Raw genomic sequence first — 14,677 nt, 5'->3', positions numbered from 1 at the left:
GCGAGGCATCTGGCGAACCCATTGTGCTTTACTATGGACAGGCTGAGAGCTGGAAGCATCTGCTCAGCTTTTTGTCAATGGCGCAGATTTTCATTGTGATTCCCCGTGGGCCATGCTTACTGCTGTCGAGGGAGGACTGCCCCACCCTAGGGTGGGTGCTGCACCCTAGAGGTGAGCTAGGTGAGAAGCAGAGATAGAAAACTTCAGAGTGCTTCAGCCTAGACGGAGGAAAGGCCCCCTCCTCCCTCTCCCCACCCCAGTGCTCGGCTAAATTGAGACAGGGAATGGGGGGCGGGGACCGCAGCCACACACAGTCCTGCAGTAGCAGGAAGGCGCAGCCACCCTCATGGTCCACTTCCCAAAAGGAGAATCCTTTGGAATAGGAAGAAACAGGCAAGCCCCTTGCCCCGATGGCCACATCCCCCAAAGCTGACTAGAGAGCCCCCCTATGCTTTTCAGACTTGAAGAGAGGAAAAAGAAAGATTCAAATTTGAGCAAGGACATGTTGACCAAGGAATAGTGGGAACATAGAGGATGGAGGCCTGGGGCAGGCCACACCCCAATGCATACACAAGTCCTGGGGGGTCCTGGGAAGGCACCTAGGGGTTGCATAAGGGGAGTTAGAGAGAATTCCCACTTTACCATTACAAAGACAGGACCCAAGAAGTAATAATAAACTCCTGTACACATCTGTTCCATATTATAAATATACATTATATACAAAATAATGTTATAAAATGTAGAAAGGTCAGTGCTTCTGGTTCTTAAATTATCGAAATACTAGACTCCAAAATAAACTACAAAAAACAAACAAAATAAAAACTCATATTATTGATTCCGAAGGTCGCTTCAAAAGTATCTGGGCAGCAGGGGGCCGCTGAGCAGGCTGGAGGGCAGACGTGTGCCTGGTGGTGAGAGTGCTCAGCCCCCCACCCCCACCCCGCCCTGGAACTTCAGCTAGAACTGCCCTGAGCTCCCTGGTTAGGCCTGGGGCCGCCCTGGCTGCAGTGGAGCACATCCCACAGGACCTGCACCTGGGGCAGCGGCAGGACGGCTGTCCCTGTGCAGTGTTTCAGGGGGTGCAGGCTGGAAGTGCTCCTCCCCTTGGAGCACTCACCTCACCTGCAGGGCACCTCCTGCCAAGAACCTCACCCGGGCTCCTGGCCCACCTGGCCCTGCTCTGACTCCTCCTCTCTCCTGTCTGATTGGAGCCCAGCTGCCACCACAGAGCCTGGGCCAAAGGCACTTTTGGAAACACGATTACCAGTGGGGGCTGCGGCAAGCTCCAGGCCCCCCCAAGGCCACTGCCCTGCCCTCGGGAAAATAGGTCGAAGCCCCCCGAAGAGCCGTGTAAAGACTGCTGCGGGCCAGGCAGATCCAAGTAGCATCTCTTCTGTCTGTTCCCCTGGCCCGGTGCAGCTGCCAATCTGATGCCGGACGGACACCCAGAGGTGCACGAGGGCACTGCGTCTCTTGGCAAGTCCAGTCTGTCCATTTTCTGCCCATCCCTCTTCCTCCTGAGAGCAGCACGTTGCATATTGAGAAGTCCCATCCAGGATGCAATGTAAACAGTGCAGAAGGAAGGTCCAGCTGCTGGGCAAAGCTGGGGTGTCCCGGGGAGGCTCTTGCCTTATACCTGGGAAGCACATGGAAAGAAGGGAAGTGGGTTACCCTTAGGGTCCAAACACACCCTTTGTACTGCCTTAGTCGGCCTGCCAGTGAGTAGCCCAGGAGAAGCCTGGGAGATGGGGTGCAGAGAAGAGACAGTGTGCCCCACTGTTTGCCTCCAGAAGGTGCCAGCGAGAGGACCCGTGAGGTGGGCCGACCCAAGAAGCCAGCGGGAAGGGCAGGAGGGACACAAGGTGGCCACTTTCACCCACCAGCAGCTGGGAAGCAGCGCCTGAGAGCTGGCCAGGAGCCACGGCCGCCCAGCCTCAACACAGCAGGAAGAGCCCGGGCCGGGCTCCCTGCCGCGGCTCTTGTTTCACCCCCTGGAGCATCAAGGCCAGCAGGCTGGCCTGAGAGCCCCGAAACCCAGCCCGTCAAGGAGGGGTTCTGACCCCCGCTTTGGGACCGGCCCCTGAGGTGGTGGAGAGGAACCCGGCTACATTCCCATCCCCCAGAGGCAGAAGGGGGCCGGCCGCCCCACACTCACCTCCGTGGCAATCACACACTCGTTCCTCTCCTCTGATATCAAACACACAGACTGGTACATGGAGTCCCTGGGGGAGCATATCGCTGATATCCGACACTCTGGCTTTTCACTGCAGGAACACAAGACAGGCTGCTGAGGCGGGGCCCAGGGTGCAGGGGGAGACCAGGGGGACCCTGGAGCACCAAAGGACACTGGCAGAGGTAGCTCTGGGAGAAGAGACAGAGACTGGCGGTGCCCAATTCTGGCCTGGGGCTGCTGAGGAGCAGGTCCCTCGGAGAGCTACAGCACCCCCACTCACCAGAGGTTGGTTACTCAGGCCTGAGAAAGCCAGTGCGGCCACAAGAGGCTGAGCACATACAAGGGAAAGGTGCAAAATTCAAGAGTCCAAGAGGCAAACTTGGTATTTGTGAGTGAATGAATGGGAGGGTGGGACAAAGGACTCCCAGCAGGAGTCTTATTGGAGGTTCCTCCTGTCAGCAGCAAAACCCCTGATTCACATATAAAGTATCCCTGGAGTGGGCCAGGCCTCTGGGGACAGGGCTGGCCAGCAGACCCTGGACCTCCACACGCCACTCACCTGTGTAACCGCAGTGGGGCCTTCTCTCCTAAGCTCTTGTCACTACTGTGGCCAAATTTGCCCAGCATGGTCCCCCGGCCCAGAGGCCCTGGGGCCAGATTATAGTCCAATGTGTGGTTCTGCTGTTTGCCACAGTTGGACTTGTCCAGGCCACAGTCCACTTCCAGCTCCTTCTTCTGGTTTGTGTTCTTGAGTTGGGCAGCGGGGATCAGGTTGTCCTTCTGGAAGTCCGACAGGTTGTTCATGGCCTCTCTGCTGCCATCATCGGGCTGCCGGAGCCGCAGCTGCCTCACCGCCACGGCGACCATGCCCAGCAATACCAGCACGACCACCAGCCCCACGCCCAGGGACACAGCCACCCAGGGGAAGCTGGGGGGCAGGCTCATGGGGAACTCGCAGCGGCTGCCCACAAAGCCGTAGGGGCAGTTGCAGACGAAGTTGTCGGGCGAGAGGCCGGGGTAGCAGGTGGCCCCATTGAGGCAGGGTCCTGAGGAGCAGGCATCCCCACTAGAGCTCCGGAGAGGGACCTCACAGCGCCGGCCAGAGAAGCCAGGCGGGCAGGTGCACGTGAGCCCATTCTGCAGGTCGTGGCAGGTGCCTCCGTGAGCACAGGGGTTTCGGGCACAGTTGCCAACGGGCTGCTCACAGTGGGCGCCTGTGAATCCTGGGCGACAGCGGCAGATTCGGTTCAGCCCTTGGATGAGGCACCGGCCACCTGTGGGTGTGCATGGAGGGGACATGAGTCAGCAATCGCCTGGGAAGCTTCCAGGACAGCAGGTGGGGACCCCCTCCCAGGAAGGAGCTGGGGTCCTTCTGCCTTCATGCACACGGCCCTGTGTGGTATGCAGAGCCTGATCACTCCTGAGCGTGCCCCTGGCTTTGAGGGCAAGCCCAGGCCCTATGCCTCCGTGGGCTCACCTAGAAAATCTGTGGCCTCTCCTCCAGTTCTCTCTAGAATCAGACAGACGGGGCTTGCTTCTCAGCTGTCCCTCTAGCTGGGGACCTGGCCCCTGCTCCTTTCCCTCACTTCTAAGTCTCGGTTTCCTTACTTGTTATCTAGGGTTTTAATGGTCTTCTCTCCATCGGGGAGCAGTTGGGGGGCTAGACTGGACAAGGCCTGAAGGCAGGACCCTGTATTCTGTTTTCTGTGCTGAGGATTGAACCCATGTCTCTTGAGAGCAAGTTAAGAACTTTTCCTTTGATCACATCCCCAGCCCTGGAACAAGTTTGGGTGGAATGGAGCAAATGTTCACATAATGGCAATGACCATTGTCTTTATCATCATCGCTATGTACAGACTTCCGGCATCACATTTTCCTACTCTGTGCTGAAGGAGCCCAGGACTCTCGGGATGCCATCTCAGCCCTGGGGCTCACACCTGCTCCAGCGCCCAAGCATGCTCTCCTGCCTGGCACTACTACCTGCCTCACCTGTGGCTACTGAGCACCACCAGCTTGCACCCCAGAGGCTCTTAGCCACTTACACCTTACCCACTCCCATGGCCCTAGAGCAAGATGAGGCCTTCTGGACTTCTGGAAGAGGACTGCCTTTTATTTTTTTTTTCTTTTTGGGTTACACCCGGCAATACACAGGTGCACTCCTGGCTATGCACCCAGGAATTCTCCGTGGTGGTGCTCAGGGGACCATATGGGATGCTGGAAATCGAACCCGGGTCGGCCAAGTGCAAGGCAAACGCCCCACCCACTGTGCTATCACTCCAACCCCGAGGACTGCCTTTTTGTTGTTGTTTTTGGGCTACATCCAGCTCTGTTCTCAGAGGTGATTCCTGGTGATGCTCAGAGAACCATACAGGGATGCCAAGGTTCCAACCCAGATCTGCCTTGGACAAGGTAAATGCCCTACTTGCTGTACTATCACTCTGGCCCCCCAAAAAGGGCCGTGTTGGTCTGCCTTTCTTCCAGGATTTATTTCTTTTTTTTTTTTCTTTTTGGGTCACACCCAGCTATGCTCAGGGATTACTCCTGGCTTTGCACTCAGGAATTACTCCTGGCAGTGCGTGGGGGACCATATGGGATGCCGGGGATTGAACCCGGGTCGGCTGCGTGCAAGGCAAATGCCCTCCCCGCTGTGCTATCGCTCTGGCCCCCCAGGATTTATTTCTAGAGGGAGGTCAAAGGCCATCCCAGCCAGGTCAGGGCCCTAACCCGGAAGAGGAGTGGTATCCCCATGGAACATAGACCACTTTCCCCATGCCTGCACCTGAGGCAAACCTGCTCCTCTCTGAGAGCTCCCAGCTGATCAAACAAGTTCTTCCCTATCCAGAGCGGGGAGTGGAGATGGGGGATCTCCAGTCTTGCTCCTGTCCTCCCTCCCCAAGGGCTCCCCTGGTCTCAGGCCCCTCCACCAGCTTAGGGAGGCAATAGAACGCACCATTGGCACACGGATTGCTGGTGCATCTGTCCACTTTCTTCTCGCAGTTGGAGCCGGTGAAGTTGGGGGGGCATTCACAGGCATAGCTGGCCCCTTGGTTGCGCTCCCGGCAGGAGCCCCCGTTGAAGCAGGGGGAGTCAGCGCAGCTCAAGGTGCTGTGTTCACAATGTAGGCCATAGTAGCCAGGGGGACACAGGCAACGGTAGCTATCCGCTTGGTCCTGGAGAGAGACAGGGAGTCAGACTGGGGGGGGGGAGGGCAGGAGTGCACGATGGGGGCTGGAGCCCATCTGTCAGCACACCTGGTAGGGTCTGCCTTCCCTCGCGTCCAGGGCCTCACCTTGCAGCTGCCTCCATTGCGACAGGGGTTGCTATCACACTTCCTGAGCTCCTCTTCACAGTCTATGCCGGTGAAGCCAGGGAGGCAGGTGCAGGTGTAGCTCCGCTGCCCGCTGTTGGAGCAAGTTGCCCCATTCTTGCATGGGGAGTGGTGGGTACAGTAGTTGAGATCTGTGGGGACAAGAGTAAAGCAGCTGAGCAGAGCCAGAGAATGGACCCTACCTCCAGGCACCTTGTAGGGCCAGGCCACCACAGGTGGGTGCCCCCAAGAGACTGGACCAACGGCCACCCTTCTCCCCACTGAAATCCTGTATGTAGAGCAGCCAACACGAATAGTTGTCAAGAGTGGGAAACTCCCCCCAAAATTTTTACATATATAGTGAACTACTTTATAAGAAAAAAAAAAGAGTGGAAAACCCACAAGAGGGTACAGCCTGCCAGGTAAGCTCCCAGACACAGTCAGCCTGGGCAGAACCTTTGTTTGTTTTGTTTGGGGGCCACACCCAGCCGTACTCAGGGCTTACTCCTGGCTCTCTGTACTCAGGGACCATTCCTGGTGGGGGGCAGGGGATGATAATATGGTGCTGGAGATCAAGTCATGGTCAGCCATGAGCAAGACAAGCCACTCAACCCCTGTGGCTATCTCTAGCTTGGGCAGAATGAAGGGAAGACTAGTGGCAGGCAGGGCAAGGCTGAGGAGGAAGTCAAAAAAGGGTGTAAGAAGGAGGGCAGCTGATAAGGCTGGAGGGGGTGGGGGGCAGCCTTGCAGCAGCTGGAAGTGGCAGAGTGGAGGTGAGACTCACTGCCCAGAGTGAACCGGCATTTCTAAATGGGGAGGGTATTAGGAGGGTGTTTTGAAATATAAGTATTGTTTTCTTTATTCGGGAAGAACAGGGAGGGCTGAACCAGACAGAGCAAATATGGGGACTGTAACGGCTGTTTGCATAATGATGAGTATATGACTCTGGGATAAACGTAGGGGAGAGGAAAGAGCCAGGTGTGCGTGTCTGGGTGGGGAGAGAGAGAGAGAGAAGAGAGGTGACAGAGAGAGAGGCATGCAAGAACTGTGCAGGGTATGTGGAGGAAAGCTCACAGGGGCTGAGTTCCAAGCCCCTGGTTGCTGCTTGCAAGTCAGGGCCTGTGCAATTCTTTGGGTCCTGGCAAGCCCCCCAGCCCACCCTCCTGGGCCTGTGCCCAGATCTCCATGGCAGCAGCAACACTATTTGACCCTGAAAATGGGAGGCACCTGGTCCTGCTGGCCCCCAGGATGGAGGAGAAAAGGCTCCTCCCCAGGGCTGGGGCTGGCAAATTCCTAATCACATTACCCAGAGTGACAGATCCCTCAAGCACCAGGAAGAGATTGTGTGGGCTCAGCCACCTGCCTGGCATAGGCAAGTGGGGGGAGAACAGGGAGGCAGTTTGTGCCCACCTGGAGAAGTCGGTTAGATGTCACTCCGCCCAGAGGCCCAGCTCGCCTGCAGCCTTGGGGCAGCCGGTGGGTACACCCCACCAGGCAGCTGTTTCGGGGAGAGCTGCTCAAACAGCGCTGGCAGGTAAGCAAACACTTAGGGGGTTAATCGGTAACTTTAAGGAAGAAAGAGGAACTGAGCCTGCTCATCTCTCTTGGCCTTGCTGGAATGTACGCCCGAGCCCTCGTCTTCCAACACGCCACCCAGTTGGCTTCTCCAGCCAGCCCACCAGCCCAGCCCTGGGCAGAGACAGAACCCTCCCCCGCTCATTCTCGGCCGGTGGCGACTCTCCTGATAAGTCCCAGCTCCCTGAAGGATCACGGGAAAGCCAACTGAGCAGAGTGCAGCTGCTGGCTCTGCTCCTGACCCCTTAAGCCCCCTGTCTCCTGTCATGGCCCTGACTCACCTTGGTCACAGAACAGGCCTCCCCAGCCCTCGTCACAGTTACATTCCCAAGGGATGCTGCAGGTGCCATGGCGACAGCCATTATGGGGGATACATTCGTTGCAGAGACGACCCTGCCAGCCTGGGCGGCAGCTGCAGAACAGAAGAGAGGCTGAGGGTGAGATGAGGTCCTGGCCAGGGGCTGGCTCTCCCTCCCCGCCTCCGCCCCTACTCACATGCACTCGGCAGGCTTGCTGCAGTAACCATTCTGCTCATGACAGCCAGAAAGACAGATAGCTGCAGAGATGAAACAGAGCTGGGTGAGGCTGGGGTGCCAAGGACTCTGAAAACCCCAGTCTCCTTTCTCCTGGCCCTGGGGATGCCTCCAGAAGAGCCACGGGTATCGTTCATTCTGTTTGATTTCTTTTGGAGCGTCACTCCCAGCTGTGCTCAGGGCCGTTCCTGCGTGTGTGCTCAGGAGTGACCTCTGGCTTTGCATGGGGAACTGTATGTGGTGCGTGGCACTGAACCGGGTTGACCACGTTGTCGTGCAAGGCAAGCACCTTACTCCCTGTGCTCTCTGTGTCCCCGCCCTGGGTATCTTAAAGGGAAATGGCAACCCCTTCCAAGAGACTCCAGGCTGGAGAGACTGCAATAATGGGGTTCTCGTGGGCTTTGCCAAGGGAGGGAGGTGTGTAAGAAGAGCCATCTGAGCCCAAAGCCATCCTAAGTATCCCTTGGTGTCCCCTGAGGCCCAGCGAGTAGGCATCGGGGGCCCCATGCTTCAAGGGAGGCAGATCAGGGCTTAAGAGGATGCCACAAGGGGTATGCTTGAGGACCCCCTCCAGGCAGGTGGGAGCTTGGCCGCTTACGCTGTTCGCAGTACTCCCCGGTCCAGCCGGGAAGGCAGGACAGGCTGCCATCTGGCTGGCACACGTAGTGGCCGAAGTGGTCATTGCGATTCTTGCACAGGCGGGAGCAGCTGTCCCCATAGTAGTTGTCACTGCAGATGACCCGGTAAGAGTAACGCAGCCTTGTGAGGGTATTGGTCTGCTCCTCCAGCAGCCAGTTCTGGCCCACAGGGAGCGAGCCCTGGATGGAGATCTTGCTGATGAGCGTGTCTGCTGGTGGCGAGGCCTCTGAAGGGGCAGAGGTCAAGGAGGGGCAGAGGTCAAGGAGGGCAGCCAGTTCCCCAGGGGGGCCAGCAACTGCTGGATCACACCCGCTGCCCAGATGACCCCCACCTGCCAGCAAGCAGGACCTGAGGAACCCAACGGTGCCCCTGCCTGGCTGTCTGTGAGTGCCCTTGCAGGGCCCTGATACCATTCAGAAAGGGGACAATGGAAGGATGTGAAGATAGCCAGAGTTCTGGAGGCCGATAGGGAGGGGAAAGAGGAAAAGAGGTCAAAATGGGGGAAAGGGGGAAAAAAGAGAAAGAGAGAGAAAGAAAAGCCCTTCAGGCTGGGGTGGGCCCTGGGAACCAGGGGTCCCAGTGCCCATTCAGGGGTTCTGCCCGCGGAGATAGGTAATGCTTTTCTTTTTCCTTTTCAAAGTGAGAATTGTTGTGCTGCTGAAATATCCTTTTCCTCTGTGTCAGAACAACATCCCAAAGCCATTATTCCCTTTCCAAAGGAGCGGAATTCGCGAAAGGTGTAAAATACAGGAAGGGGCCCGTCAGCGGTGCTGGCAGCTTCGGCCTTTCTCACCGCCGTGCTCCCCGCGTTCCCACGCCAAAAATAACCCGCAGGAAACGCAATTGTGCTCAGAATCCAGGCAGCGGGCGGAATCGGAGCGGCCAGCGCGGGGCGCAGCTCCGGGCCTGAGCGGAGCGTCCTGCCTCCCACCCCAACCCCGCACTTCCCCCGCCCGGTGCAGATTAACTCTTTCGGCGCTGCGCCGTGTCGCCCCCCTGTGGCGGCCGAGCGAGCTACTCACCTGGCTGCAGGTTGTCTCCCGGAGCGTGCCAAGCTTCGATGATGAGTGAGAAGGTACCCTGGGAAGCGAAAGGAGGAGGGGAGTCAGAGAGGGAGAGAGAGAGAGAGAGAGAGAGAGAGACGGGGAGATGAGCCGGGCGGGGAGGGCGGGTGGGGGTGGTGCCTCGCGGCAGCCGGTTTCATTACTCTAATTGCAGGATACAGTTACTGCGCCCGGGTCAACATAACGGCTCTGCGGGTCTGAGGGTTTGCGCGCAGTTTAGCGCGTAAGCTGGGAAGGCGAGAGGAGAACCGGGGTGGGAGGAGTGGGGAGGAATGGAGCAAATGTACGCGGGAGCCTTTCGGGAGACGCGGAACCAGACGGGCCGGGGTGGGAGGTGATGAAAATTGTGTCCGGGGCTTCGGAAGGGGGAGACTTAGTTAGGAGCCTTCCCGAGGATGAGGTCCCGGGAGAGAAAGGAAAGAAAGGAGACGGAGAGAGCACTCTTGGCTTGTTTTGTTTTGAGGGGCGCGACAAAGTCGGGGCCATGGGAGAGGGGGGCGGACTGTGATCCCGGGGAGCCTCCTTCTCTCGGGTGTTGTGGCCTCCCGGGCTGTGCTCACCGGCCAGGTGAAATTGAAGGGCAGCTGAAGAGGGTTGCGTCCGCCGCCGCTGCTGTCGTCCCCGACGGCGAAGGAGTTGATGCCCAGCACGGGCGTGGAGACGTTGCCGAAGGTGCAGTGGCCGGGCAAGACGATGGTTTGGAAGTGCTTAAGGCAGACGCGGAAGAAGGTCCTGCAGCCCGACTCACAGGGTCGCCCGCTGGCGAGGACGCCCCGCTCGTTGGCAAACTCCTGCAGCTGCAGCTGGAAGACTCCGGAGCCAGCCGCACGCTATTGCACAGGGACGGAGGGAGAAGGAGCGAGGGGAGCGATCAGCTTCGCGGTCGGACGCCCAGGGCTCAGGCCCGGGGATCGGCGGGAGGGGATAGAGGGGACTTGGGACGTTACCTGCTGCCAAAGAGCCACCAGCAGCAAGAGCGCCCAGACAGAGGCGCTCCGGGACGCGGCTGCCATCCCCTGGGGCGTCGCTCTTTGCACTCGCCGGCCCTGTCGCTGGCTCGGTTCGCAGCGCTGCTTTCCCGCGCGTCCGCCCGCCCGAGGGGGGCACTGAAACGCCGGGCTCTGCTGGGGGCTTTCCTCCCGCCTCGCCTCCTGGCTGGCTCACTCCGCTCCCACTGCCGCGGCGGTCTGTAATCCAGGAGGTAAGGGCGGCTGGGCGGCGGCCACGAGGAGGAGGACTTGTCCTCGGGCTAATCCAGGGGCTGCAAACGGGCTGGTGCCCGGGTCCACGGCAGGGAGGCGGCTTGAGTTGTGGCTCCTTAACCTCGTGTTTCCAGCTTGCGCTCAGCGCCGCTACTGAAACCTGCGCTCGCCCGAGCCTGCCGTATTTATATCCTCACGCCTGTCACTCAGTCTCCTACGGTCACTCTCTCTCCTCCCCTCCCGCTCTGGATGCTACAGTCCCAGCGCCGCCCCGAGGGGGCCTCCGCCCCCGCCGGCCCCGCTAGCAGCCAGCCAGTCAGGCGCAGGTCCCCGCCCCTGCCGCTCCCCGGCCCACGGATCCCCCAGCCCTGCGCGTGCCAGAGCGGACGGCGTCTCACTCTCCAGTTTAGGAACGGCGACCCCGGCCTCGGGAAGATGAGGGTCGGGGGAGGAGGAGGAAGGGAAGGTTGGGGGGGGGGGGCGTGTGGCTTGAGGATGGTCGTGGGGCGGAGACACTGGGGAGTCCCCGCAGGCTCTAAGACCTCAACCTGTGCAAGTTACCTGCAGCCCTGGAACAGGTAAAATGAAAACTTAAGCCGGGAAAACGAAAGCAGCACTCAATCCCATCTCCCCTTCTTCCAGGAGCTTCGGGAACCCTAGGCTCGGGTGATCGCCCACCCACCGCGCGTTCTCAGCGCGCAGGGAAGCCGGAGCAACGCATTAACCTTTCTATGACCACGGGGGCCAGGCCAGATGCCAAGCGTCTGAGACTGGGACAAGGGGGGAGAGTTCTCCCTCCCTCCTCCACACCTGGTGGTCGTTTCCCTCCCTAGTTGCGGGAGCGTGTCCTACGCGTGCCCCTTCCCCCCAAACCCCACCCCCGCCTAAGCCCGGCGCGTGCCAGCCCCTGGACGCGTGCCCCTCCGGCTGGGGAGGAGGGGGCGTGGCCCCCGAGGTGGCGCTGGGGGCGCGCGTCCTCAGCTGTATGGTAATAAGGGTCTGGCCCCGCCTCCAGCGCGTCCCCACACCTGGGGTCAGCTGGAGCGCGCTTGCCCACCGCCTCCCCCCCTACCCCAGCGGCTCCAAGCCCCGGGCCGCGTCCTGTCGCTCCGTTGGGGCCTGAGAGGAAACTCTCCTGGCCCCAGAGTTGGTTGGAGCGACAGGAGAGTCCAGGTGAGGGGCTTAGGCCCGGAGCACCCGCGAGGGGGCTCCTGCTGTTAGAATGACTTGCGGTGGGCGGGCGGGGGGGGGGGGCGAGGGGGACGGTGGTTTAAGATGAAGATTGCAACCGGAATCCCGCGGGCTCTGCTCTGGCAGCTTCGCCCCACTCGCCTCTGCGGCTCCCCCGGGTGGCCCCACTTCTGCGAGTGGTAGCCGTGCAGCTGCTTTCCCGGAACCAGGCGTGATCCCCAGAGGCTCCCGGGCTCCCGGAGTGCTGGGGAGCGCGCCCTGCGCTACGCAGAGGGTGGCGGGGTGTGCTGGCTTCAGCTGTCAGCCAGCCCTACTGCGAAGGCTGCCGACGGGTGATAAGATCGGCTGGGGGGTGGAGGGGGGAGCAGGGACGCGGCGCGGGCCCAGGGGAGGCTGCTGGAGGCGGGGGTGGAGGGGAGCTCGGCGCTGAGCCCAACAGCTGCCTATGCGCAGCATAGCTTGATTTTTTTTTTTTTTTTTGGATTTGAGGGTGGTGGTGGAGGAGTTGGGGGGGATGAGAAACAAGAGGTTGGGAGCGTGCATTGGGGGCGGGGTGAGGTGAGGAGACTAGCTCTGGGTTCCCCCACTCATGGTCACCCCTCCCAGTCACCATCTGGCATGAGCGGGTTGGCGTGGGGAACCGAGGTGGGGCGGAGGCCGGCAGATGGGTCCAGGCTATGCTCCGGAGTTAATGTAGGTTAAGGGTAGGCGAGGCCCTGGGCCCGAGGGAGGGGGGTGCCGGCCTCCCAGCCAATCTCTGCCCTTACTCTAGGGACCCTGGATCCCTAGCCCCTCACTCTCGCTGAGCTGGTCTCCAGCCTCACCTATTTCTGTCCACCTCCACCTTCTGACTTCACAGAAACCTGTTCCTGGCCTAGTCTTCAAGGCTGATGCCCCCATATACCTGAACCCTTCTCTACACCACTATCACCTCCATACACAGCTCTGCTAATGCGACCAAAAAGCACTTTGTAAATGTCCAAGGACCAAACAAAATCGTTATTTTGAAGACAACAAAATCCACGGGGTCCCAGAGACCGGCAATCCTGATCCTGGCAGGGAAGGGTTAAATTCTCACCACCACCAAAGGCGGTTTTGAAGCACCTACTTGCTGCCAGGTGTTGTAGCAGTAGATCCTGACAGATCAGAACCCCACCACACCCCTAGGGACCCACTAATGTCGGTCCCTCTTTGCCCACATTTTGCTTGTAGGAGAAGGTCTCTCAGCGAGCAAGAACTAGAAATAGATGGAATAGACAGCACCCACAGCTGAACTCCTCTCTGACTGTCTATCTGTCTCTGTCTCTGTCCACCCCCCCTTGAGATTGGGGAGCTCAGAGGAGCAGGAGGTGGTGGGAATCTCCGATGCCCAGGCACTGTGGAATTGGACCTCCAGGACAGCTTGAAGACCCTCTGCTTAGGTAAACTCTCCCAAATGACACACTGCTGGAGACTGGGCATGAATGCACAGTCAGATGGACCTGGGTTCCCCAGCAATGACCCATGGGCCTTTGAGGGTCCAGGTCGCTCACCGCAGCTGGCACCGCAATACGGTGTTCTGCAGTGACGCTTCTGGGCCTTCTGTGTCTGCGATGGTCTCCACTGGGCGCCGCACGCAGCCCACCCCGAGCGAAGCTTATCTTCCAGAAGTACCTCTGGGTTTTTAAGGTAGGCAGTGGCCAGGTAGACCCTAGGGATACTCCCCCCACTGGTAGGGCCCCCCTGCCCAGCCCTCCCTGGGAGCGACAGCACAACTCCAAGACAAGAGTTTTTTGTTTGTGGCCCATCCTCCTCTTCCCCCCTGCGCAGTCCCCCAGCACCGCGTTTTCTGCGGGGCAAACTGCTGGCGGGTGCGGAGCCCGGCGGGCAGGCCAGGGGCGGGGCGCTTAAGCCCGGTGGGGCGCCGCTGCGGTGGCTGCGGCGAAGGGGCCACGTGCAGGGAGCGGCGGCCGCGAGCTGCACAGAAGGCGGGGAGATTTGCAAACTGTTGCTGCCACATGGCTGCTCCATTCGCTCCATTCACATTGAAATGAGGCCGGCGCGTGCCTCATCTGCCGCAGGGCGCTGCCACGCGTCAGCCCGACCTGCCGCGTGCCAACTGGGGCAGTGGGGCTGGCAGGGCCTGGCAGCCGCGGGGGCGCACCCCGCGCCCCGAGGCCAGGAGGGGCAAGAGGCGGGACCGGGCTCCCCGAGCCTCGGGCGCGCCAGTTACTCGGACCTTGGCCCCGCAGGTGGGAGCGAGAGGCGAGGAAAGATCTGGACGGGGCCGGCCTTCCGAGGGGGGCCGGGATCGATGCCGCCGCTCCCCGCAGATGCAGCCCGGCCGCGCTACTCTCCATCTGCCGCTGCTCGCACCTGCCGGTCAATAAATCCATTTTACAATTTAATGCAGCAGCTTCCCGCCCGCCTGGGACAGATGCCGCAGCAGAACCACCTCCGCCCTCGCCCCTCCCCTCGCGGGGCGCCAGCGGTTAGGGCCGGGATTCCCGCTCCCCGAGGCACCACCGTGGGGGGCTCGGGGGGGCTTTTACCTCTCTCTACACTCCGTCCCCACAAGGAACGGCCTGTTTTGGGTCTTTCCCGCTGGACACAGTGGCTTCCCCTGGGGACAGGACAGAGGCTGGTGAAGGGAAAAGGAAGGCAATGACTTGGTTGGGGCCTGAAGGACTCCTGGAAAGTATGTATTGGGCGGGGGGAGAGGAAGGATTTTCCAGCTAAAACAGGATGCAGAGAATGCAGCGAGCTTCAGAGGTGAGAGCCTCTAGCAGGATCAGAATGGCCCCTGCGGAGGAGAATATGGCCCCACCCCATCACCTGCTCAGACCTGGGCATCAGCCTGACCAGGCACCTGGCTCTTGGCACTTCTCAGCCACAAGGTCCTGGACTGGTCTATTAACTATCTCCAGGCCTCCGTTTATCCATCTGTGTGATGGCAATAACACAGCCCTCCTCCTAGCAAAGAGTTGTGTTGGGTTATTAGGACACAGGGCACA

At 60.0% G+C, this 14,677-nt stretch overlaps 1 protein-coding gene across 1 annotated transcript; it reads right to left on the bottom strand.

The window, feature by feature from the left end:
• Positions 1–693: 693 nt before the first annotated feature.
• DLL4 (delta like canonical Notch ligand 4) lies at positions 694–10,795 on the bottom strand. Its single transcript, XM_004609581.2, has 11 exons — positions 10,239–10,795; positions 9,852–10,121; positions 9,250–9,307; positions 8,187–8,453; positions 7,551–7,611; positions 7,337–7,467; positions 5,463–5,632; positions 5,124–5,343; positions 2,733–3,447; positions 2,156–2,264; positions 694–1,636 (listed from the first exon to the last, which is right to left on the bottom strand). The coding sequence occupies exons 1-11, from the start codon at positions 10,302–10,304 to the stop codon at positions 1,631–1,633; spliced, it is 2,073 nt and encodes a 690-aa protein (XP_004609638.1). The 5' UTR covers positions 10,305–10,795; the 3' UTR covers positions 694–1,630.
• Between the last annotated feature and the right edge of the window lie 3,882 nt (positions 10,796–14,677).

This window comes from Sorex araneus, chromosome 3 (assembly GCF_027595985.1).
Source record: "Sorex araneus isolate mSorAra2 chromosome 3, mSorAra2.pri, whole genome shotgun sequence".
NCBI lineage: Eukaryota > Metazoa > Chordata > Mammalia > Eulipotyphla > Soricidae > Sorex > Sorex araneus.
Note: the sequence above shows the minus strand (reverse complement) of the source record. Positions and strands in the feature narration are given on the sequence as shown.

Coding starts and splice junctions, on each gene's coding strand:
- DLL4 (XM_004609581.2), bottom strand. CDS start 10,304: ATGGCAGCCGCGTCCCGGAGCGCCTCTGTCTGGGCGCTCTTGCTGCTG. Junction 7,612..8,186: donor CGGGGAGTACTGCGAACAGC/GTAAGCGGCCAA, acceptor TCATCTCTGCAG/CTATCTGTCTTTCTGGCTGT. Junction 7,468..7,550: donor AGCAAGCCTGCCGAGTGCAT/GTGAGTAGGGGC, acceptor TCTGTTCTGCAG/CTGCCGCCCAGGCTGGCAGG.